General features: G+C 45.8%; 1 protein-coding gene across 6 annotated transcripts in view; it reads right to left on the minus strand.

Moving 5' to 3' along the window:
- Window positions 1-1,376: 1,376 nt before the first annotated feature.
- Window positions 1,377-23,930, minus strand: part of pxna (paxillin a) — a 42,380-nt gene continuing 19,826 nt past the window's right edge. The window contains exons 1-14 of one of the 6 annotated variants that reach the window (XM_042058977.1): window positions 22,926-23,530; window positions 20,299-20,507; window positions 19,849-19,934; window positions 19,575-19,714; window positions 18,938-19,121; window positions 18,491-18,638; window positions 16,038-17,420; window positions 14,581-14,847; window positions 13,355-13,813; window positions 9,628-9,789; window positions 8,682-8,855; window positions 6,709-6,790; window positions 5,813-5,961; window positions 1,377-5,471 (exon numbers count right to left, since the gene is read on the minus strand). In XM_042058977.1, the coding sequence (XP_041914911.1) occupies window positions 5,205-5,471; window positions 5,813-5,961; window positions 6,709-6,790; window positions 8,682-8,855; window positions 9,628-9,789; window positions 13,355-13,813; window positions 14,581-14,847; window positions 16,038-17,420; window positions 18,491-18,638; window positions 18,938-19,121; window positions 19,575-19,714; window positions 19,849-19,934; window positions 20,299-20,507; window positions 22,926-23,406 (4,191 nt within the window). In that variant the 5' untranslated portion in view covers window positions 23,407-23,530 and the 3' untranslated portion in view covers window positions 1,377-5,204. Of the gene's footprint in view, window positions 5,472-5,812; window positions 5,962-6,708; window positions 6,791-8,681; window positions 8,856-9,627; window positions 9,790-13,354; window positions 13,814-14,580; window positions 14,848-16,037; window positions 17,421-18,490; window positions 18,639-18,937; window positions 19,125-19,574; window positions 19,715-19,848; window positions 19,935-20,298; window positions 20,508-21,860; window positions 22,289-22,319; window positions 22,401-22,925; window positions 23,531-23,930 lie in introns of those variants that run through there. The other 5 variants (XM_042058976.1, XM_042058980.1, XM_042058979.1 and 2 more) reach the window with 5 other exon arrangements.

Genomic DNA, 23,930 nt, shown 5'->3' on the forward strand with positions numbered 1-23,930 from the left:
GTGAGAAACGTAGCCTAATTTCGGTCTCTTTGTATGTCTGGCGCATGTGAAGAAATTGACAATAAAGCAGACTTTGACTTTGACTTTGATGTCTACATAGCCTAGATATGTCTAACGTGCTTCGTAGTAGGCCTATACCCCACTGGTGAACTTCTCAAAGTAAACAGTAACACTAAAACAAGGGGCTACATTGAGATTTTTGGTGGAAAAGATCAGGCAGTCAGTCGAGAGACCTGCCCCAATGGGCATCATTGGACCATCAAACCACACAATGATCCAACACATACAGCCAAACAACGCAAGAAATGGTTAACTAAGAACAATATCAACATTTTAGAGTGGCCCAGCCCGAGTCTTGACCTCAATCCATCAAAAAAGTGAGCACAAGGCCAGAGTGATGGAAAATAGTCGTTCCTGACTGAAAACCCAGATTGCTGTTAAAAAGGTGTGGTCTAGAATCATTGTGGAGAAGCTTGGTAGATATTATAATAACTATTTTGAGAGTTGTGAATGCAAATAAAGATGTTTCCATTGATTATTTAAAAAAGGTATGAATCATTTTGGACTTATTTGGACTGATTTTCCATAAAAATGTTAAAAAGATGAAAACGCTTCTTTTTTTAAAATTCCATGTTTCTCCCACATCGTCTTACATACTTTTGGCATGTGACGGTGTCATTTTCAGTCAGAACAAACATATCGATAAAGAGAAAATCAGCATTAAATCAATATTTGCCAGGGGTATGAATAATTTTGTTCTTAACTGTATATGATGTGCCCTCATGAAGTTTCCTGGGCCTTGAAGAAAAATGTATTAAATTATTAAAGATCATGCACCATACCTAGGCTAATATTAGTATCTTGTCAGTCAGCCTTGTTTTGACAGCCACTGAGTGTTTGTTGCCAAAATGTTTTGATTTTTTATTTTATTTCATATGACCATAGAACACCAATAGTCAGATTACCACTTAGCAACGTATGCTACTTAGGGTATTAGGATTGTTGTTAAATGACAGAAAAGGCTTTTCCTGACATGACGTGTACGTAATGTATTACCTTGCTAGATACTTGGTTTTGACCAAGATTTTATTTTGTCTCACTGATCTTCCACCTCAGTCCTCTTTGGTCTCATATTTATTTATGGCTGTTTCATTCTTATCACCTTGCAAAAGAAAAATGGAAATGGAAAATGTTTTTTGATTACTTTCTAGGGGTTGATGAAATGAAATGAATCTTCCTTACTTGAAGTCGAATATTCTGTTCAGAGAGCATTTAGTGCTTAATAAAGAATGCAAGAAAAATTCCAGAAAACAAAAAAGGTTGTTATCAAAAGCCATGTTCAGGGGGAAACAATAATAATTTGATGTTCCATTATCTCGAGAATAGATTTTCTTTATTGGCATTGATCACATGAAATTTTAAATGCATAAGCTCTCCAGGGTCACAAACCCTGTACAGAAATTCAATCAGGATTTATACAGAAGTTATCAGAAAACACCTAGAACTGAAAACAATACCAGAAAAGATGGGATTCGACAGAGGTAAAAAGGGGTGGTTCCCTTTGGCTGTATTAATACGATATTGGATAGGGTTGACGAGGAAGGACCAAAGGCAGTGATTTCCTCAAAAAGCAAGGTTAGCAGAGGTAAAAAAAGAAATGCATGATTCAAGGCAAGGCCCACGACAGTCTGAAAATAGTATAATCAACCCGTGATCACATAATGGTGTAAACAGCTGGACATTAATGTCAGCCCCAACACTCCCTCCTCATCGCTGTTCCTCCTCCCTAAGGCACAGCTCCATTGGCTCGCATGTACCTGACTGCCTGCCCCTCCATCCACCCATAGCTGCTACTAACAGAAAAAGTACTGCCTCATACAATAACCAACTAAATGTACAGTCACGGTCAAGCTAAATCGGCTTCCCCAGACCTGTGGTCATCTAGTACAAGATAAGCAGGTTTAATGTGTGACACTCTCCCTTCCAGACGTTCACTGTTTTATTTCTGGGAAGCATAACACTACTCCCAGTAGCATTATGAAGAGGGCAGCAACTGTCCACATCTCCTGATGCCTATAGAGCTGTTCCTTTGTGTATTCATTCACATACCTCACAACATTACTCCTCCAGTGACTTGTTTAGAAAAAAAACAAAAAAACAATTGAACATGAATAATGAGAAGATGACTGACTGGGGAACCCAGGCTCCACGTGTGACATCATAATGGCCGGACCAATCCGCTCACAACGCAAAGCGTGACCGCCCCTTTCAACTCAACACAGTGTAAAAGACATTGCATTGACATTTTGGCACAAGCATTCTTTTCTTGTTTCTGTTTATATCCAGAAAGAAAAACAGAGAATAAAAATAAATCACCTTATACCTCTCATGATTACTAAATATGTATTCATTAAAACCAATTTAATAAATCAATATTTAGTATATAAATATTTTTGTTGTTGTTCTGGCTCTTGCCCTGCTCAAGGAAGCAAGTTGGGAGCTATCTGTATGACTTAACAGTAAATGAACATTTATTGTAGAGATTATACATGTTTCACAATTACTCCGATATGCAACATTGTCTCTCGCGTCTACAAAGCCAGGATTAAAAAAACGGCACATGATAAAAACTGAAATGATTTCTTTTTAAAAAGTGACACAGGAAGTCCTCTAGGCTCCGCTCCTATTTGTAATCCGAGCGATCCAGTTCATAGGTTGCACAGGTCATAAGGACAGACTATGATGGTGAGGCTCAGTGACATAGAACTCACATGTCTGTCTATGTATATATGTGTGTGTCTGTATGTGTGCGTATGTGTGAGAGAGAAAGAGACCAAGTGAGATTCTCTGGGTCTTCCCCATCTCTTAATGCATGACCTCGCTCAGAGACCACAGCTTTTCTTTGCATAGGCATAGTTTGAGAGTTCCAGTGGGGGACTACGGTGTCTGAGTCACTCTCCTGCCTCGTCATCCAAGAGTATATCTGTCACTGAATGGCAGCTGTGTTGTGTGGTGTGGTGTGGAGTGTCAAAGCAATTGGCAGCAAATCCAGAGACACAGTCACGGCTCTATGGCATGTATGAATCCCAAATGCTATTTTTGTTACAGTATGCGAGTCATCGGTCAGTGTGCACAAAAGAAAAAAACAAAACAAAAACAAAATGCACCGTCACCCTGAAGTAAATCTAATCTATTATTAAAATTATTATTATTGACTCATTATTGAAACAAATAGACCAAAACAATTATTACAGTGGCTACTGTACACGTAAGACATTTCATACTTAATCCTGCCCAACAAAACTCAACAAGACTCTTGAGTTAAGACTTCTAAACATGATTGGGCAACATTACAGTAGCTAAAATGAAAAGACCAAAAATTAAATAAAACAAAGTAATACAAAATAAAAACATTGCTCCAGTATTGTGACCTGTTCCGCATGAGACTGACAAGAGGGCACAAAAAGATTAGGGTCTACAGTGATGTCAAAGTTGTCTCCATAGTAACAGGCCTATCAAGGCCATGTCATGGCTCTATCTGATTTGAGAGCCAACATTTGAGGCTTCGCAGACCTCAAACAGACTGGTTCTCTACTTAATGAAATAGGTCTGTGTTGAATATCAATGAAGAATAAAGTTTTTTTTTTTTTTGTTTTTTTTAAAGTGACACCAGAGCAAGTATGAAGAGCAGCAGGAAGCAGAAGTGATCAAAAAGGTCAAAGTTCAGAGGTCACATGTATTAAAAGGGGCTTCCAGAGCCCCTGGAGTGAGGGAGGGGTTTTACCATGCAACACTAAACCCCTTAGCCACAATCCCACACCCCGAGTAGGACAGTTACACTTAAACATGATCAAATGAAACTAGCAAGAGAAAAAAAAAGAGAAAAAAAGTTCACATTAATGATTTCCTCATCTGCCTACTAAGGCGTGTGTGAAACCAACACATGATCAGACATAGCACGGCAACTGATCCCAACACCAGGAGAGTGTAGAGTGTGGAGCAGATTCGATGCCACATGCGCTTTTATATCTGGAGCAGTAGTCCCTCTGTGTGTGTGTGTGTGTGTGTGTGTGTGTGTGTGTGTGTGTGTGTGTGTGTGTGTGTGTGTGTGCTACCCTAGGATTGTAACATTTCACGTGATACGCTATAGAAAGTCTTTTAAAAATTGTTAGGTCATGATTAAATGCGTCACAAAGTCTGCGTTTGCTGAGCTTCTCTTGCGTATGAAAAATTTCCATAGGAAAAGTGTAGAAAAATATGTGCCTGGTAAGTTGAAACCAAGTCACAGAATGCACCTTACAGATATTTAGGAGAGCACAAGTGGAGAAAAGAAGGGTGTTGAAAGCGCACCACAGAAGGGAAGAACAAAGGGATGGGTGACAAACACATTAAAAGAAAGAGAGAAAGGGAGGGGGAGGGAGAAAGGGAGAGGGAGGGAGAAAGGGAGATATACACAAAGAACTGTGCACGTGCCTTTGAAATGATAAGCTCTCTGTGTGTGTGTGCGGCTTTGTAACATTAGCTAAGTCAGTGTGTGTGCGCACATGTATGCGAATCCTCTTTTTCACAAGTACAAAAATATATCTGGTTTGATTTGTCCAACACTGTTTTGTCAGGGAGAGGTTTTGTATACAGTCCACCTCAAGGCGTTATATAAATCAAGCAGGTTAAGGTCCAATCGTTCACGTGGAAATGTGGCTGGTGGTTAGTGAAATTCAATCTGGGACATGGTTTCGTTTGAAGCATCTTCTCTTCTCGAGTCAGCCATTTACACATCAGTGGGCTTGTGGGCTGAGGCAGAGCCGCCCACGACTCAAACGACTGTAAAAATGACATTTAAAAACAAAATCTCTTTGGGCTCTCTGATATATCCACGCCTGTTAGAAAACTTTCTGCTGCTGCGGGCACCGCAACCTCATAAAACATACACACACACACACACACACGCACGCACGCGCTCACAATTACCCATTCGCAAATAATGCTCAAGCACACACACACACAAATGCATCGAAAAAAAAAAAGAAATCTCAAGATCTGATTAAGATCAAGAACAATAGCCACCAGCACACACACAACAAAAAGCCTCTCTCCCACTCAACCTCAAAATCATGACACACAAACACAGTCCAGCACACATCACACAACACATACATCCGCTCACCCACAACACACACACACACAAAGCCTGGTCTGCCGCACTCTTAGCTGAAGAGCTTAATGAAGCATCCCTGGCAGTAGGGTTTGTCGTTCTGCTCCTTGAAGGTGCCCTTGTTGAGCTGCTTGAGGCAGAAGGCGCAGACAAAGTGCTCGGGGTGGAACTTCTTGCCCATTGCCGTGATGCAGCGGCCCGTGATGGGCTTCTGGCAGCCGGAGCACAGTGAGCCGCGCCGCTCGTGGTAGTGGGCCTCGCAGTACGGCTGGCCCTCGTGCTCGAAGAAGCTCCCGTTGATGAAGGGCGTGAAGCACTCCTGTAATTTACACACACACACACGGAGAAGAAAAGGGTTCCAGATGTGTCAGCCTTTTGATGTGGAAAGCAATGCATAATTATGTACATTCACACAAAGTTCACAAGCCTAAATTCACATGCATGTGCAGTTTTCCTTCATAATTTGTAAGTTACTCTTGCATTTTAAGTCGCTGCCTCTTATAAACATGTGCATAGATAATTGTACAAAAAAAACATATAGAACCTGAGGATAACAGCCACATACACACACCAATGCACACACAGATCTCTCACTCAAAGGGCATTTGCTCTCTCACAGTCCCACATTGGTCTCTCACATCCACCTCCACAGACACTCACCCTGCAGACAAAGCACTCGGGGTGCCAGAGGCTGTTGAGGGCCGAGATGTAGTTCTCCAGGATGGCGCGGGCACAGCCGCCACACTTGGGGGCGAACATATCGAAGTAGTCCTTCCGACAGTAAGCCTTCCCGTCCTTCTCATGAAAGCCTGCAGAGGGCGCCAGACACACACACACAGACACACACACAGAAGAGAGAGCAACAGCTCTTCAGTAATAAGCCACATGTGCGCTCCCCCCACCTTTTTTCCCCGCTGAGATACCTCTGACCGTCACAACTCCCACCCTCTCTGCAGAGAGAGCAGGCACTGCATGCAGACTGGCTCATAAATGCCAATAATTAAGGGGGGGGGGGGGGGGGGGGGGGGTGTAAGGCCTTTAACGGTGCTGGCCTGATGTACGGGGGAAAGGTGCCGTAACTACTGAGACAAAAGCCAGAGAGCAAGAGCAAAATGGAAAATCAGCATGTGAGAGAGGGCGAGGGGGAAGAGTTGACAGGAAAGGGGGAGGTGAAAGAGAGAGATGAGAGAAAGAGAGAGAAAGAAGAGAGGTGGGGAGTGTTGGAGGGAAGGATAGTGAACCTCGGCAGTGCAAGCAGAGTTCTGCGTGTGTGTGTTTGTTTGTGTGAGTGTGTGTGCATGTGTATGTGGGAGAGCGATTTTGAGAATAAAAAAAAAAAAAAAAAAAAAATCAATCCAGAGAGATCATGGCCAACGAGATTAAAGTGGAGGGGATGAAACAAATGCTATGACGATGGGATGATAACGGCAGGGTCTCTGTCAGTCAGTGAGCGACAAATGCAGGTGGCCGACACATTAATACACAGGGCATATTGTGTGTGTGTGTGTGTGTGTGTGTGTGTGTGTGTGTGTGTGTGTACACGTCTTTTTACTTACCCTCTGGCCCAAAGAATGCGCCACACTGTGCACAGAAGAAGTGCTCAGGATGCCATGTCCTGTCCAGCGCAGTGACCACTTTCTGTAGAGAGGAGACAATTATAAAGGAATGACATGAAGAACTACATTTTTGAGTTCTCTTTACACACACACACGCACGCACGCACGCACACACGCACACACGCACACACGCAAAAACAAAAGCTTCTCAAAATTCATCTAATCCTCACAGATCCCTGTGGATTTAAAAACATAAAAAAGAGCTCTGCTTGTGAATGATACATTTCATTTACATAATCCATTCCAAACAAAACACACACACACACAGAAACGTGAGCAGAACCTGACTGCATATTTCAGAGTGTATCACAGTCGACTCTCACTACCCATGGCAACACAATCGCAAGGCTTTCAGACATCATTTCCATACTCTTCCGTTTCATCCAGTTGTACGGCCGTCTTTGCAAACTGCATGTTAAAATCAATGTAGCCAAGTTCTACACCTAGTGTACACCAAGTTCAACTGACAGACTCACTGGTGTGAGAAATGGAACTAACAGTCCGTGATTCTCTTTAGTAGCCATTCATATGAGTGGCAAATGTAGGCTGGACATTCAAAATTGTGGGTAAATCGTATAAACTGGTTGTATCTGTGTTACAGCACTCAGTGCCAACAACACTCCTGCCTCTTGGATATTATTTGCATCTATCCGGCCATTTCTGCCTTTGACCAGTAGGGGTCAGCAGTGAGTCAGGCAGTGGACTGTCGGACAGGGCAGGGGTGGGAGGAGGTGGAATGCTGGAACTGTTAGGTCATGTTTTCCAGAGTTTAACAGGAATTCCTGAACAATTCCGAGGCTGTTTCTCCCAGAATGAGATGGCGGTGGTCCTGTTCCTGTAATGATTTGGGGCTGAGGGGTGGCGCTGGTGGTGGTGGTGGGGGAGGGGACTGGGACTGCTTGTCTGTGCTTGCCCAAGTAAAAGTGTGTGTGTGCGTGCATATATCAGTATGTGGTTGTGCATGTGGCTGGGAGGGTGTCTTCAGTGATGAAACCCTCATGTAACCAAAATGATGCCTCCACAGACGTCGGTCCCTTCCCGTTTAGAGTTTGGGTCAGGGTGTTTTCCTCGTGCTCCCACCATTCTGAGGGACTTCCATATTGTCTCATTCTGCTTTAGTTTCTATCAGCTTTCATAGACTTCATTTGAGAGCGTGGCTGCCTTTGGCAATGTCCAGAAACGTAATTAAATAGAAGACAAATAATGATCTGGAACTCAAAGTTCAGAGATGATTGTCAGATGAAGTCAGAGTATTGAGTCAGAGGACACAGAAAAAAAGAGGAAGAATTACAGACAAGGGTGGAGAGAGAGAGAGAGAGAGAGAGAGGAGAGAGAGAGAGAGAGAGAGAGAGAGAGAGAGAGAGAGAGAGAGAGAGAGAGAGAGAGAGAAACAGCAAAAGAGAGGAAGTGCAGAGATCCACTGTGAGGGGAACTTCATTGTCATGGTGATTCATTTGGTCAAACCCCAGGCCAAAGTCCAGTCACTCTTATCACTGCTGAACACTGCAGTGCTGTACTGCTTTGGGCCATCCAGTATGACCACTGAGGTCCTTCTCTCACACACACACACACACACACACACACGTAAGAGAGGCCATCTTTTGTAAGATATTAGAAGGGGGAGGAGAGTAGGGAGAATGATTATGAATGTGCATGCATGTGTGCTGTGTGAATGACCTGCATGTATGGAGTATGGGCCCTATAGAGTAGCAGTTACAACTAAATCAGTAAATGACAGTTTTGTGTGTGTGTGTGTGTGTGTGTGTGTGTGTGTGTGTGTGTGTGTGTGTGTGTGTGTGTGTGTGTGTGTGTGTGTGTGTGGCATATTTATGCATTTAAACAAATGCAATAGGAACATACACACATAGTGCAGGGATAAGTGCAGTGTGTGACACACACGCACAAAAACTCACATCCAGTATAGGCCCATTGCAGTAGTGGCAGCGGGGGGAGAAGAGGTTGTGGTAGTCCTTCTCGCAGTAGGGCTGCCCGTCGCGCTCAAAGAAATTCCGGCTGCCAATCTCATCCTGGCAGTGGGTGCACACAAAATGCTCCGGGTGCCATGTCCGCCCCATGGCCGTCACCACCTGCCGAGAGACACACACAGAGAGAGAGAGAGAGAGAGAGAGAGAGAGAGAGAGAGAGAGAGAGAGAGAGAGAGAGAGAGAGAGAGAGAGAGAGAGAGAGATGGCATGGGATAAGTGAGAAGAGTTTGTGATAAAGGGACAGACAGAGGAAGGAAATCCAGGAAAAAAGGAGGGATAGAGGGAGAGAGGGAAGAGGAGAGAGATGAGAGAACTCAGCCAGGCGAGGGATGAGAGAGGGAGGGAGGAAGACAAAGAGGAGAAGAAGAAGAAGAAGAAAAAGAAGAAGAAGAGGAAGAAGAAGAAAGGAGATGTCCCCCAGGAGGTGCAGGGAAGAGAAGAGATGGCTCCAACATGAAAGGGCAACTGTGCTGGGGTGTGTGTGTGGACTAATGTGTCCAGCTGGATTATGTGTGAACAATGTAAGCTATGCGAGATATGCGCCTCAGTGTGCAAACCCTGTGCCAGGCAATTAAATTATGACCAAATTACCGGCCCTGGAATGCTGCTTTTTAAACACGAGGAGATTAGACCAACACGCACAAACATTAATTTAATAAGTCTCCATTACACACATTCATAAAACACTGAGGAAATTGGCTGTGTCTAAATGTGTGTGTGTGTGTGTGTGTGTGTGTGTGTGTGTGTGTGTGTGTGTGTGTGAGAGAGTCAGTGAGTGGGGGTGGGAGGGAGTGGATGAAAGCAGATGTGTGACATAGGCCTGTTTATATAACTGTGTGTGTGAGTGAGTGAGTAAGTATGTGTGTCTAGTTACCTGTCCAGCAATAGGTTTCTTGCATGCTCCACACACGCCCTTGGCCACGGTCTGCACGCCCAGGCGGTTGAGGTCTGACTGCAGACTGCCCAGCATGTTGTCCAGCTTGTTCCCCTGTTTGGGAGGGCTGGTCGGGGAGCCCCCTTTGCCCTGGGCCATAATCTACACAAGAAAGAGAGACACACACATGTGAAAAACAAGAATACCACATATGTACAAAGCCTTGAACACCAAACAACCAAAAACATCCACACACACACGCATATAAAACACAGATCTGTCAAAACAAAAAAAACACATTTGTAGCCACACCCACCTTGTCGAGAGGTGCGTGCACACACACAGACCCAGAGGTTTACATCACTTTCTGTTGAAACTGTAACCATGACGATTTCCAAAACTTGACTATTTACACGCACTTCTGTCGCGGGCAGAGCGGATGAGCTAGCGAACAACAATCTCATTTTAATGCGCCGAGTCAGCCCCATGCATCGACCCCCACATGAAAGTGGCCCAATTATTAAAACCAGGCAGAGGCAACAGGGAGCCCTTTGTGCTGCACAGGACGAACCATCAAATGGGTCTCAAAGGAGCACATTACTGAGCTCACCCAAGTCTCTCTCGCTCACACACACACGCACCATAGGGGCCGTGATGGCTACTTTCTCCTGCCTCATTTCTAAGACGCACATCCCCCTTAGTGGCAGGACCTTTTAAATCTTGGGGTATGTGATAGTAAAATAACTGTAAATGAACACAATCAAATTATTCTTAATATCACTGCAGATCTGCAGTGATGCAAATGCAGAGACCAAATTTCCCTCACGGGATTAAAAGAGTATACTTATACTTTAAATAAGTATAAATATAACTATATATACTCTTTTGATCCCGCGAAGGAAATTTGGTCTCTGCATTTATCCCAATCTGTGAATTAGTGAAACACACTCAGCACACAGTAAACACAAAGTGAGGTGAAGCACACACTAATCCCGGCGCAGTGAGCTGCCTGCAACAACAGCGGCGCTCGGGGAGCAGTGAGGGGTTAGGTGCCTTGCTCAAGGGTACTTCAGCCGTGCCTACTGGTCGGGGTTCGAACCAGCAACCCTCCGGTTACAAGTCCGAAGCGCTAACCAGTAGGCCACGGCTGCCCCCCAAAACAGTTCTGGTTCCACTAGGGCTCGAACCCAGTACCTGGAAACCCAGGAACCCAGGAAATCGGCACCGTTCTACCATTAGCCACTTTAACTAGATTCCCTTTATTTCTTACTTGTTTGTATTTAAGACAAGATCTAAGTCCAAAAAATGAATTACTGGTATGAATGTAGCATCTTCAACAAGCATATGACAAACTTGAAATTTTAATACCACCAAGCAATTACATTGCTTCTGCAAGTCTTTGAGCTTATTCTAATTAATTAACATTTGCTCGTAACCCAAACTAGAGTGGAGTATAGTAATGGTATAGTTCAAAGTCTTTTGAGGCTCATGCTGTCTCTGTGATCTAATTAATTGTTTGCCTTCTTTTGACTGATTGTCTGTGTGCTCTGTTCCTGCTCTTGTTTACAAGGCTTTTTAACTTGATGTGTTCACATAGTAACAAATTTGTTGAGGAACGCAGCTCAGTTCTAAAAAGGCCATGAAGACCCTTGACGGATGAGGCATGACTCAACTTTGAAGTCACGCAGAAGCAGCTCCCATAAATTGGTCCCTATCTCTCTCTCTCTCTCTCTCTCCCTCTGTGCGTTCCACGTTCAATCTTTCTCTCCCCCTCCTTCTTTCTCTCCATCCTTAGTGGTTTTTCAGTCTAAAGGGCAAATGTAATTAATAGAACACAGAGAAAGAAGCTTTTATGTTGAGCTGGGCCTGTTGATCACATCTGAGTTCTCATCTCCTAGGCCGCGTTGCTAATTATTCTTAGCTGAACGACTAGCCTCCCAGGGGGAGCCGAGGAATCCCTGGCGTGTGAAAAGGAGAACACTCTGGAACGCAACAACCGGATCGAGCGCGTCCGACTTCTCCAGCACAGAACCCCCCGCAGGCCCCCCCCTCCCCCTCTGTCGCTCCCTCTCTCACCCACAGGCGTCCAGAGAATTCTGGTGTTTCCATGGAGATGGGTTCATTTTAGGTCCAAAACCAACCAATGGGGAGTCCAGGTGGACAAATCAAGGGTGGGAAAAAAAAAAAGATTTGGGGGAAGGCCTGGCGGGTCGTGAGGGAGCACCCTTGTTTCGGCTCACACACACAGCTTTAGCTGTTGGATCTCTATGAGCAAGTCACATTCCTGAGAGGGAGAAAATAGCTCCTTCACTGGCCACCATATCCTATGTTATTTTTACACACACACACACACACACACACACACACACACGCACGCACAAACTAGCATCCAAGCGTATGAAAAGGATACACACGCGGGTGTGTTGGAGATTCTCACGCAGACATGACAGTGCTACAGTTCTTCTTGATGACCTTTAGAATGCGGCAGGGCCTCAGCCTCAGCCAGTGACGTTCTTCTGACTCACAAACTACCATGCACTATTCAAGCAGCATAAACTCGAAACTAACTACCCAATCCCTCAGCTCATCCAATCCAGTCTACTCTATCTGAACTGAAAGGTGAACTCTATTAAACACGAGTGAGCCATTCACTGCCTATGTGAAAACATATCAAAACAGTCTGAGTCACTAGCATGTCTGGAAGGGAGTATCCAACATTAGAATCTAGTAATTAGCCAACTGTAGTTTCCTTCAGCACTGGCTTTTAAAAGAGATTTTTGCTTCAGGAGAAGCGAGAGAGAACAAGAGGAAAGGGGGAGCCAGTGGAATCAGCCCAGAAAAACAGCAAGAATGAGAGACTGAGAGAGAAACAGAAACAGAAACAGAGGAAGAGAGGTTTCCCACATAAATTTGATTTCTGCTCTGCCGCCCGTCCTCTCACGCTGCAGGCCAAGAGAAGCCGTGTGTGAGAAAGAAAGAGTGTACATCTGTGTGTGTGTGTGTGTGTGTGTGTGTGTGTGCATGCATGCTTCTCAGAACTCCACCCAGGGGGTTGCCTCTAGCCAGAACAGTCTGCTCGTCCACTCTACAGCCCTGATGCTTCCACCTATTGAGCGCACGCAGCCACATGGAAACTCCTCTTCCCCCTGGATCACTCACATTTGCCTCATGGAAGCCACGTCCCATCGAGCCATGTGATGACGTCTGGCTGACCGAGCATCTCACAGCCCTAATCCCCTTAGGCCAGAGACCTCTAGCTGGTGGAGATTTATAGGGGGCAAGGGGTGAGGAGACAGGGTGAAAGTAGAGAAGGAAAGATAGAATGAGTGACTTGGGGGAGAAGGACAAAGAGCAAGAATGAGAGTGAGAGAGGAGAGTATGGCCTTCTTTTGAAGTGGCCAGTCTTTGGAGCCAACGGAGAGCATCATTAAAAGTGAGCTGCAGCTACTCTGACAGTATGAGATAAGATTCAGTCGGATCCTTCTGATGAAGCAACAACACTAACAGCTTCTCGCACAGCTGATAGCAGACATACCAACACACTCACCAAACCCAGAGAGTCAATCTGCACCTGCTCACAACAACCATAACAGGACAAAGATAGACAATGACTCAACAGCAGAAGACAGCGGTGAGGAAGGGAGAGACACACAAAGAGAGAGGATGGACATAAAAAGGAACTAAACATAGAGGAGAAAAAAGTACGAGACGGCACAATGGTCCATGCCTGGTTTATGGGCAGGAAGAGGGGGTCGTACTCTGTCTGGCAGCCCACCGACACAAAGACCTTAGGGGGAGGAGGAGGTGTGGGTTCCCGTGGAGGAGGAGGTGTGGGTTCGCGGGGAGGAGGAGGTGTGGGCTCTTTAGGTGGTGGGGTGGGAATTTTGGGAGGGGGTGTTGGTTCCCTGGGTGGTGGGGTGGGGTCTTTGGGAGGGGGCGTGGGTTCTCTGGGTGGAGGAGTAGGTTCTTTCGGCGGGGGCGTTGGTTCTTTTGGCGGGGGAGTTGGTTCTCGAGGTGGAGGGGTTGGTTCCTTGGGTGGGGGAGTGGGCTGTCTAGGGGGCTGGGGAGGAGGTGGTGGGGGCGGAGGTGGAGTCTTTTTAACAGGCTTTGGGCGTTCCTCTGGAGGGGGACGAGGAGGGGGAAGGACCTTTCTCTGAGGGACGGGAGATTCGGGGGGAATGATGATCTGCAGAAAAGAATGTAGGGAATAAGGAACAGTACAAATAAGCAGGTTGGAAAGATAAAAAGCAGGAAGCAAGTTAATAAAGAAAACATCTTAACTCGCTACAGAAAGTAAGAGGTGAGGAAGATGGCTAGAGAGCCTAATACTGCCAAAACTGCAGTCAACCTCATTTCAGATCAGTGGCAGCTTTCAAACACTGCACTGCACTGATTGCATGAGAGACATACCGTAAAACTTCAAATAATAGCAGAGTCCAAAATAAATGCCGGTCTCTTTTAAGCACCTGGTGTGGCTACAGGTTTGGGTTAAAGGCCAAGCAACACAAATCATCGGTTACAAGTAGTTACTGAATAAAATAAAATTTCATATGTTGTGAGTAGCCAGTCTATCTCTTCAGAAATATCTCATCAGTTAATATCTCTGCTCCCTTTTGCAACATGTATACTCTTACAGATTTGACAATACCAGTTTATCACTGAATCACTGCCCCAACTTAGGTGTTGGATTAGTTTAAAACTTTTCAACTTAGATTTAACTGAAATTCCTCCTAATGAATCTAGCTCTTCAAGCCTGAGATAATTATTAGGCACAATTACTGTGAAAATAAACTGCAGGAAAGTTCCAGTTTGTCTCCACTGAACCACTGCTGATCTGAAATGAGGGTGATCTGGATGTCAATGATCTTTTTACTGTTGTTTCAAACATGTTAAACAAAAAAATCCCATTCTGTAAAAAAATGACATCCTTTTGAGAGCCGGCAACTGTGCTACCTTATCCACAGTCGCGTCTCCCCGTTCACGTGTGCGTTGCGGATTAGACATGACAATCACTCCCTCGGTCAGCCAGTCATCGGGCTGCTTGCGGCGCCGTGGTTCGGGGCGTACAATCCCAAGCTTGCCCTGCAGTTCCTCAATGAGGCGGTCCTGAGAGTTGCTCTTGTGGAAGAGGGTGGGTCCCATCTTACGACGAATCATACCCTCACGGTACATGGGGTGCACGTTGGTTGTCTCCTTGGTGCGCTTGATCACCGACTTGAGCTGCGGGAGTGGGATGGGAAGAGATGGAGGAGGCTCCTTCCTCTAGAGTTGTCTGCTATCTGTGAGCAGTTAGATCACGAAGCAATTGTCTGCAAACTACTCCACCTCACACAAAAAGCCAACCAAGTTCATTCCTTGAACTGTCCAATGCCATTCCATTTTATTGGTATGCCAAAAATGCCTTCTGTTTACTGCCCAAGATGCAGTGCTATTTCAAAGTCCCATGGGGCCAACACTCTGAAGTCCCACACAAATGTAGGCATGACAACTCAGGTGCACACAAACACACAACAGCCAGGCTCATTCCAAAAAAAATGGGTAGCTGAAATAATTCTGAGTTGACCTCACCAACTTAAAAGCCATTTGTGCACGCTACAGTTCAAATTTGTTGTGTTGTTTACATGCATGGAACACACCTGGCACCCTCCAAATATGGAACAATTAAGGACATGCAACGTGAGAAGCCATAATAGTCAGTCACCTAGAGGCTTCATATATGCTTCATTTGCTTGAGGGCAACACTTTTGCAGGGATCTCACAGGTAATTAAATGATGGCATGCAGAATATTTGAGATTTAAGGGCCTTTGTGAACTTCATAGTACAACAGAAATGAAGCCCTGCAAGCCCAGCCTTGAATTAGTCAGCTATGAGAGAGTAGCAAGCACAGACATGCAACTCCACTGAAAAACAGCCGAGCACACCTTTCAACTCCAAAGCCACATCTCTGTGCTCAGAGGACCTTATCTGTGTTATTATCTCAAAGTTGCTCAAAGTCGTACTTCCATGCAGAAGATTGAATGTGGTGCAATCTTTCACAAGAAGCATATTCAGTAGATTCTCAGAACTTAAGAACAGCAGTAATGCTCTACTGGTAAATGCAAAACAACCAATAATGAAATAGGCTTTTGAGAGCAGGGTGAACTTAAGATGGGTCAATGGGTCTAAGTAAGAGGCAATTGTGCCATTTATACAAGTGTTAATTAACTTCTCTACATGAGTGCTTTGTGTCACTGTGGTATATTTAACCTATTAGTGTGCTACACCATCTGAGCTTGAGAAAGCACCGAGGCAGATTGAGTGTATCACAGCAGGGTTTTGGCCTGACTGGTGGACTAATATAAGAGGGGATTTAAACAGCATATGGTGCTCTGCAGGCCAGCCTGCTCTGATGCCAAATTAAGCCTCCTACTTGACCAGACGCAGAAAGACGCTCCACGGCTGATGGCTGGGAGAGTGGAAGGTCCATAGTAACATCCGGAGTCCCAGTGCCAGAACTTGGGGTCATGCATTCATCCATCCAGCTTCCCTCAGTGAAAGGGGTTAGGCTCCCTTCTCCAGGCGTGCTATGTCCATCTTCCATCCACCTTCTATAGTCCTCCTCTGTACCTGATGCCCCATCATCACCCTGTCGCGGGCTTATTGACCCCTCTTCGGGTTCCCGAGTCACAGGTTTCATTGGCCAGGTTCTCTCAGGCTGTGTCAGACTGGTTGCCAGAAGTTTGTCTAGAACTTCTTCCAGTAAGGGTTCTGAACAGGGTAGGGTTATACCTAGTTCCTCAGAGGTACCTCCAAGTTGGATCGTCTCTTTCAGCATGGGTGGAGAGAGACTCTTTGCTACCATAATAGGGCTGGAGCATTTGAGGGTATTGATTGGAGAACTAGGGGATTTAGCAACATGGACAGGGCTTGGGCTCTTGGGAATGGAAATTGGACTAGGGCTCTTGGCACCAGACTGGGGCGTAGGGCTCTTTGCAAGTGAAGGGGGAGTGGGGTTCTTTGCGACTGGAACAGGACTTTTCGAAGATACCTTTGGCACTGTAACTGGACTAGATGTCTTGGGGATAGCAAGTGGACTAGTGGCCTTAGGAACTGTAATTGGACTGGATGTATTCGGGATAGTAAGTGGACTAGCTGTCTTAGGAACTGTTATTGGGCTAGATGTCTTCCGAATAGCAAGTGGACTAGATGTCCTAGGTAATGTAATTGGACTAGAGGTCTTTGGGATAGTAAGTGGACTAGAGGTCTTTGGGATAGTAAGTGGACTATATGTCCTTGGTATCGTAACTGGACTAGAGGTTTTGGAGACCACAACTGGACTAAAGGTCTTAGGAATCACAACTGGACTAGGGTTTTTTGGGGCAATATTGGAGTCCATTGGAGTGGGGGCCTTGGCAGCAGTAGCAGCAAGGGGCAATGAGGAATCTGTGTTAGGTAGCTCAGAGGAAGGCCCTGTTGTAGTGGACACTACCACTAGGGACTCAGTGTGGGTGCTGAACATGGAGAGGGAGCCAGAGTCTGAGCCCCTGTCTAGTGCAGTGACCAGTGTACGGGACTGGGAAAACTGGACACTCTGAGAGGAGGCCTTAGGGATGTTTGAACTACTCCCAGACAGGTTCTCCTCATCAATGTGAAGCTCCAGGCCAAGCGGTGTGGAGGAAGGGGATGTTTCAAGAAAGGGCTCAGGAGGCAGGGTCAGACCTGACACTGAGGTATCAGGAGCAGGTGATTCTGCAGGGGGATCAGTGGTTGGAGGGGATAAAGGTTCCAGATTCACAGACCACTGAGAACCAGACTGGAGTAGACAGTTGACAACAAAGGGAAGAGAAAACAGGTGGAAAAGTTGGAGGGGTTAGAGCTGGTGAGAAAAGGGAGAGATGGGTTAACAAAAGGAAAACAATGTAGTAAAGAGAGAAATTAGGGAGAGGAAATTAAAACTGCAGAACAATATGAACAAACCAGAGCAGAAATATGTTGTTAAGGTAGGGATATAAAAGACAGAGGGGTGTTATGGGTTCAAAATCATTTTGTCCGTATGTCATATCCAATCTCTCAGACTTCCAGACTGTTAATGTACCAATGTATTCCACATTCTCACTCAAATGAGCTTGTAAGTGGATATGGATAGGAAACCAGCCTTTCCTCTGGTGATGGTTATCACTATTTTCAGACTGTAATTCCAATGTGCATTAAACAGAAATGGCTCTCTGGCTCTGAGACATTAAGACATCTGTGATCTGAGCACCAGACCCCCTTGGGTGATGAGGCCGTTTCTGGATCACTGAGCATCAACCAGCGGGAATTCATTTTAAGCCATGAAGGGTAGAAGGGTGGTGGGCCAGGGTTATAGACTAAGGTATAACATGAGCTCCGCAATCCACACATGTTAAAGGCGCCATTCCCCTGCCAAAACCAACCTGATACTCATACTCTAGGGTCTGACCTAACCCCCACCCCTCACAGGATGAGCACGAGGGAGTGTATAGCAGCAAACTACGGGGCAGGGCCATGTATCAAAGAAGGTTTTAAATGTACATAATTTATTTTACCCTTATGTATCCTCAGACTCGCTAAGGATTCAAGTCAGAAAAATCTGTCAGAGGAAAACAATCATTTGTCAGCGAGAGCATTCATCCAGATGTCAAAACAAACAGGCAATCTGGATTGTGATCTCAGTTCCCAGATCAGGCACTGTATGACATTGTATCACAGGATGTGACTATTTCTGCACTGCAACTCTCAGACACTTCCCTTCTGTTCATGCCGATCCTCCATAACAGCCATTAATCTTTCTTTCACTCTCTGTAATCATTCATTCATCTCTCTCTCTCTCGCTGTTGGACTCTCCATCAATCTTTGACTTACATTGCTTTGGACTTTAAAGTCGGAGAGCGAGGCCATGAGCTCATCGAGCTCTCGTGTGGCTGAGGAGGCAGAGATTCGGGCCTGTTGCTGGGAAGGCGTTTCCTCCTGGCCGTCACTCAACTCCACTGTGGCCACTGAGGGGGCGGGGCTGAAAAGCGTAAACAAACATAAACATCAGGCAAGTGGGGGAAACAAAAACAGGAAACTGGTGAGTCATCACATCTGTAAGCAAAACAGACATGTCTTAAAACAGAAATATATTGCAGCTAGCAGCGGTGTCCTATACCACATAAGTAGTGTAGGACACATATAGTGCACACAGGGACCAAGGTTTCAGTAATTTCCCAAACCCACTCCCTATCTCTCTCCCCCACTAATTTCCAGTCCACTCTTCACGGTCCTATCAAATACAGGCTAAAAAGCCCAAAAATATGTCGCAAGTCTTACACTGGGGTTGGCACTGAGCTCTCCAGCTGGTCCAGTAGGCTCTCCACACTGGGCCGCACATCCTCGATTCCCCGGCCGGCTGCGTTACGTTTGGGCTTCTCCAGAGTAGGAGGGGGGGCTTTGCCAGGGGGCGAGATGCCATTCTGTGTGGTGACGCTGCTGGAGGGGAGGGCAGGGGGTGCTTCTTCTGTGAAGAAGGGAAGGTGGTGAAATGTAAGACCTAGTTTTGCAGAGTTGTGATTTATGAAGTAATTTAAAGGGATATTCTGGGGTTCTAAATCCTAACTGGTCTCAGTTTACAGCATAGAGCCAACTTCTACAAACAAAGGAATCTGTGACTAAAAAAAACGAACTAGAATCTGTCACTAAAAAATCTAAAAGTGGAAGGTCTGGAATATGACGTAAAATAACAAAAACATCTAAACATCTTATTTGATAACCTCTTTTAAAATAAACCATATCTTCTAACTCAATGGTCATATTTTCACTTTCATACAATTAGTGAAAACATTCAGCCAAACACAATTCCACTGCCATACATTTGGTAACAATTTCATTACCAGTTTAATGAACTTATTCTTCAAATCTCTCCAAGTCAAATCCTACCCCAACCCCTGCTGTGCCCAAGCAATCTTACCCTCGACGGGGAAGGAGGGTGTGCTGTGCTGCACGGCGTTCAGTTCCAAGAGCAGCCGATCCAGCTCCGACAGGTTACTGCCCAGAGATGAGCTCATGCCTGCGGCTGCAGAGTCAGTAGTCTTCTGCTTATTGGGAAAACTAGAGGAAAAGGACAAGAGAAGGCAAAATAGACGCTGTTACAAAATGTATAAATGGCATAGTGTGTTTTGCTCGAAATGTCCTATAAGCATCCACGTAGGCCTGTTAGTACTGCTGATACTGTATAAGCATACCTATATACGTGATCCTCCTCGCCGTGAGAAAGAGGGGGACTGCTACTGTCTCTGGACCAGGTGCTTTTCTGGGCTGACCCGATCGACTGATGGAACACAAACACAGTCAGACACACCACTGGTCAGGCTCATCAACGCCCACACTCACATGGAATAAAAGTCAATACGATCTGTGTCAATATGGATTCCTGAAATACACTGTATATGGACTGGTTGTACATCTATCCATGCTCATCTATGTGTAACGCTTGATGTATAATACTGTGCATAATGTGTTTATATTGGGAATGTAGATGCTTATGCATAGTTCTTTGGCAATGCCTATAGCACATCTAGACCAGTTTAGGTTTTTACAACTGATCATATTTGTGTACGTGTACAGACATGTGGATGGGATGGGCAATTGTGTCCGTGTGGTGTGTAAGTGTGCACTCATATTATCAAACTCACCTGTGTGGAGGAGCGGTGTGAGTCAGGAGGGTCTAGCACGGTGCCGTTCAACGCCTCGGCGGTGGGATGAGGCGGCACCGGAGGTGTGGCTGAGACCTCGGGGTAGGCGTTTCCTCCGGTGGGGAAGGAGTAGGGCGTCTCGTCAGGCAGGAACACTGGCCGCTTTGAAATGTGAGAAGTGGTGGACTCAAGGTCCGCCAACAGAGCATCTATGAAAGGCAAAGGAGGAAAAGACTTCAAAACCAGAACCTTTTGCAAAGCACAAATGCATACAAATGAGTCACATCTTCAGTAGCACAATACACAGGTACACACCCACCCAACACCACAGACACAGGTAACACACTTGAGCATCAGTAAACCTGCAGGCTTCCACGGTCAAACCTCAAACCCCATTTGGCCTCTCCTTGTGGCCTTATGGCTTTGCCCATATATCAATATCAATATGGCCATGTTTCAGTGAGGGGAGCATGAGAGGAGCATGCCAAATGAGACACCAACTCAGAGGCACGACAGGACTGTGAGTCATGAGCGGATGGTGAAACATCAAAACCTCCCAGAAGCCACTGGGGCTGAGGTCATTTCCATCTGTGGGATGTGGGGTGGCAACAGAGATCATCTCATGTCTGAGAAAGAGTGAACTCACACACACACACACACACACACACACACACACACACACACACACACACACACACACACACACACACACCTCACAGCTCTGTCTTAAGCAGGTGCTGACAAGAGCCACAACTTGCACAACTGGTGACAGACACTGACACACGTTCAACCAACACTTGCGCAAAGTGTATTCCATTTCCACGGTTTGTCACATAGCTCAGTGAACTCAGTACTGTGGTATCAAAAGAGTTAAAGTTTTACTAGTCACTGCAGTCCGGAACGAACACGTAATCACCACACCTTTTATTTACTTGGCTGGCAGCGCAACAGGTGGGTGTGAGTAAGTGTGTGTGTGTGTGTTTTTATTAGTGTCACTTAGTGTTTCCCAATCCACATTTTCCTTTGCCTAAGGCTACAAACACTGCAAAGGCACACACCATGTCAGACAACCAGTATGGCAGCAAAGAGACATGCGAGAAAAGTTTCCATTCTTCATGTTCCAGTCAAATCCCAGAATAATTTAAAACCATTTCTATGTATCCACTTGAAGCAGTGGCAGATCGATCTTTATGACCACCAAAGCATTCAGCAACATGCATCAGTAAGATCTGCCACTCCCCAATGCCATAAACATGTCATATACAGTCCTAGCAAAGCACCATTATTTGTTGCTAACACACTACTAATCTAGCACACACACACACACACACACACACACACACACACACACACCCACTCTTTCGCAATAGAACAGTCTGATCAGGAACCATGAACAGGGGAAAAAAAATGAACCACGTCCTTTAAGTTCCAGTAAATACACTAGAGGTACTTGAGGTTTAAGGTACTAGAGGTACTTGAGGTTTGACGCACAAAACTCCGTAATGTACGAGAAGACAGTTCAGAAATACAGGACAGATCACTATGGCATAAACAACACTTACCGGTGCTTAGAAGCAACAGGTAGGAAAAACACACAAGAGGGTAGATCTCTCCACGCTAATGTAGTCACTCTCGTTATAAGAAGGAAGGATATTGAGAAGGTGAGAGGGTGAGAGAGAGAGGAGAGAGAGAGAGAGAGAGAGAGAGAGAGAGAGAGAGAGAGAGAGAGAGAGAGAGAGAGAGAGAGAGAGAGAGAGAGAGAGAGAGAGAGAGAGAGAGAGAGAGACGGGCACCTCCACTCTAAGCTGCTCCTATCACCCTCTGGTAAGCAGAGCGACGCAAAGGAGGAGGGGGTTGGGGTTGTTTTCGAGCAGGGGGTAAGTTTACGCCCCACACTGTCTGGTCCCTGAGCTGAGCAGTCTAAAGATGGCAGCAGGTTAAGAGAGAGGGCAGAGAGAGCAGGGAGAGAGAGAAAGAAAGAGAGTTAGATAGTGTGATAGTAGATATTGGAGAGTACTCACGCACGGCGTATGCACTGAGAAGCCGCTGATTCCAAATAAAGTGAGTGAGAGCAGACTAACTCAGCAGAAGGAGAAATGTTGTGAAAGAAGCAGAGGTGTAGAGAAAAGAGAGAGAGAAAAAAAAAACCCACACACACTCAGCCCTTATCACAAAACCATGCCCACTTAGGGTGTGGCAGACGCACAGGAACTCTGCAAGCCTATTAACATCAACCCCTATCACCCTTATTGAACTCCTGTCTGATCCTCACACTCATTTATTCAATCTCTCCATCCTTAGACTCCTCTGACTAATCTCTCTATCCTTACAGTGCCATCACATAGCCGTACTCTCCTATATCCGATCACTAGATCCTTATCCTCTTCTATACACGGCTTCATCTGATCTCAGTCCAATCTGTCCATCTTTACTCTATTCGATCGCTGCGTAAGCTCTTAGTGTCCTTTTTTTTACCTCACTGTCTTTTTCACTCTTCATCATGCGATATTTCTCTATTATCTATCTGATTTGTTTGTTTTAGTTGACCTCAGGCCCAGCACACTCGATCCAGTGTTCCTCTTTGGTCGTACAGATAAGTGGGCAAGCCTAGAGAGGGAGAATCCTACCTCCACTTGGCAATGAGACGTCTTGAGTGTCCATAACTGGCACAGGTCCTTCTGGGACGCCCAGTTCTTGTGTTGATGGCTCTTCCAAGACTGAATCTGGCACAGAGGGGCTCTCCCGCACTGGAGATGTTTCTACTGGGTCCAAATCCGCCCCTGGGTCTGAAACTGGCACAGATTCACCAGCCTGTTGGCTCGGTTTTGGCTCCGATAGTCTGATTGAAGCTGGCTCTGGTTCCACTTCATAGACAGTCTCCCTTTTGGACTCAGACGGTACCTCGCTCTCCTCACGTTCTACTTCGTACACCGTCTCTTGCTCCGGTTCCTTGTACTGGTCCATGTCTGGGGAGGATGCTTGTTCAAGAACATCGTCCAGCATGTTCATTCCCTCCAGGACTGACTCGGTCATGGACATCCTTTCCATGCTGGGGTCTGGCTCTGATGTTCCGTGTGCGTCACAATCTGATGGAATCTCCTCTTCCATCGAGTCGCGAAAAACGTTGAGAGCGGCGTTACAGTCTAGAGACGGCAGCTAACGCTCCGTTCAGCTGGACGGTCAGACTCGCTTTAGGGGAAGCAGCGTGAAGTAGTGGGCTGGGTCGGTGAAGAGGAAAAAGGGGGTCCTTCCCATTCCGGAGTGAGCGACTCAAACATTCCAGAGGGCTTGATTATGTATACAGCCTTGGTGTTTGTTCTGCAGCCGGCCCAGATAACGGCACTCCCCTGGGGGATACACTAGCCCCTGCGTCCAGAGGAAACACTCAACACTCACGCCATTCCTGTAGCGTACCCTCTCTGGCCAAGAGAAAGGGGGGGGGGGCATTGAGAAGGGGGAGATGTGTACACAGGCTCCGAGCCATACAGTAAAGCCAGAAAAGGGCCATATATGAGCATGACTGACACATCGCCGTGGCGATTTTGGGGGACTGGACTGTTGATCGATGAGGAATGTTACAATTCAGGAAGCATTCCTGATTTACTTCAGACCAAAATAGAAATCGTTGTGAG

Source organism: Alosa sapidissima, chromosome 13, assembly GCF_018492685.1.
Source record: "Alosa sapidissima isolate fAloSap1 chromosome 13, fAloSap1.pri, whole genome shotgun sequence".
Taxonomy (NCBI): domain Eukaryota; kingdom Metazoa; phylum Chordata; class Actinopteri; order Clupeiformes; family Clupeidae; genus Alosa; species Alosa sapidissima.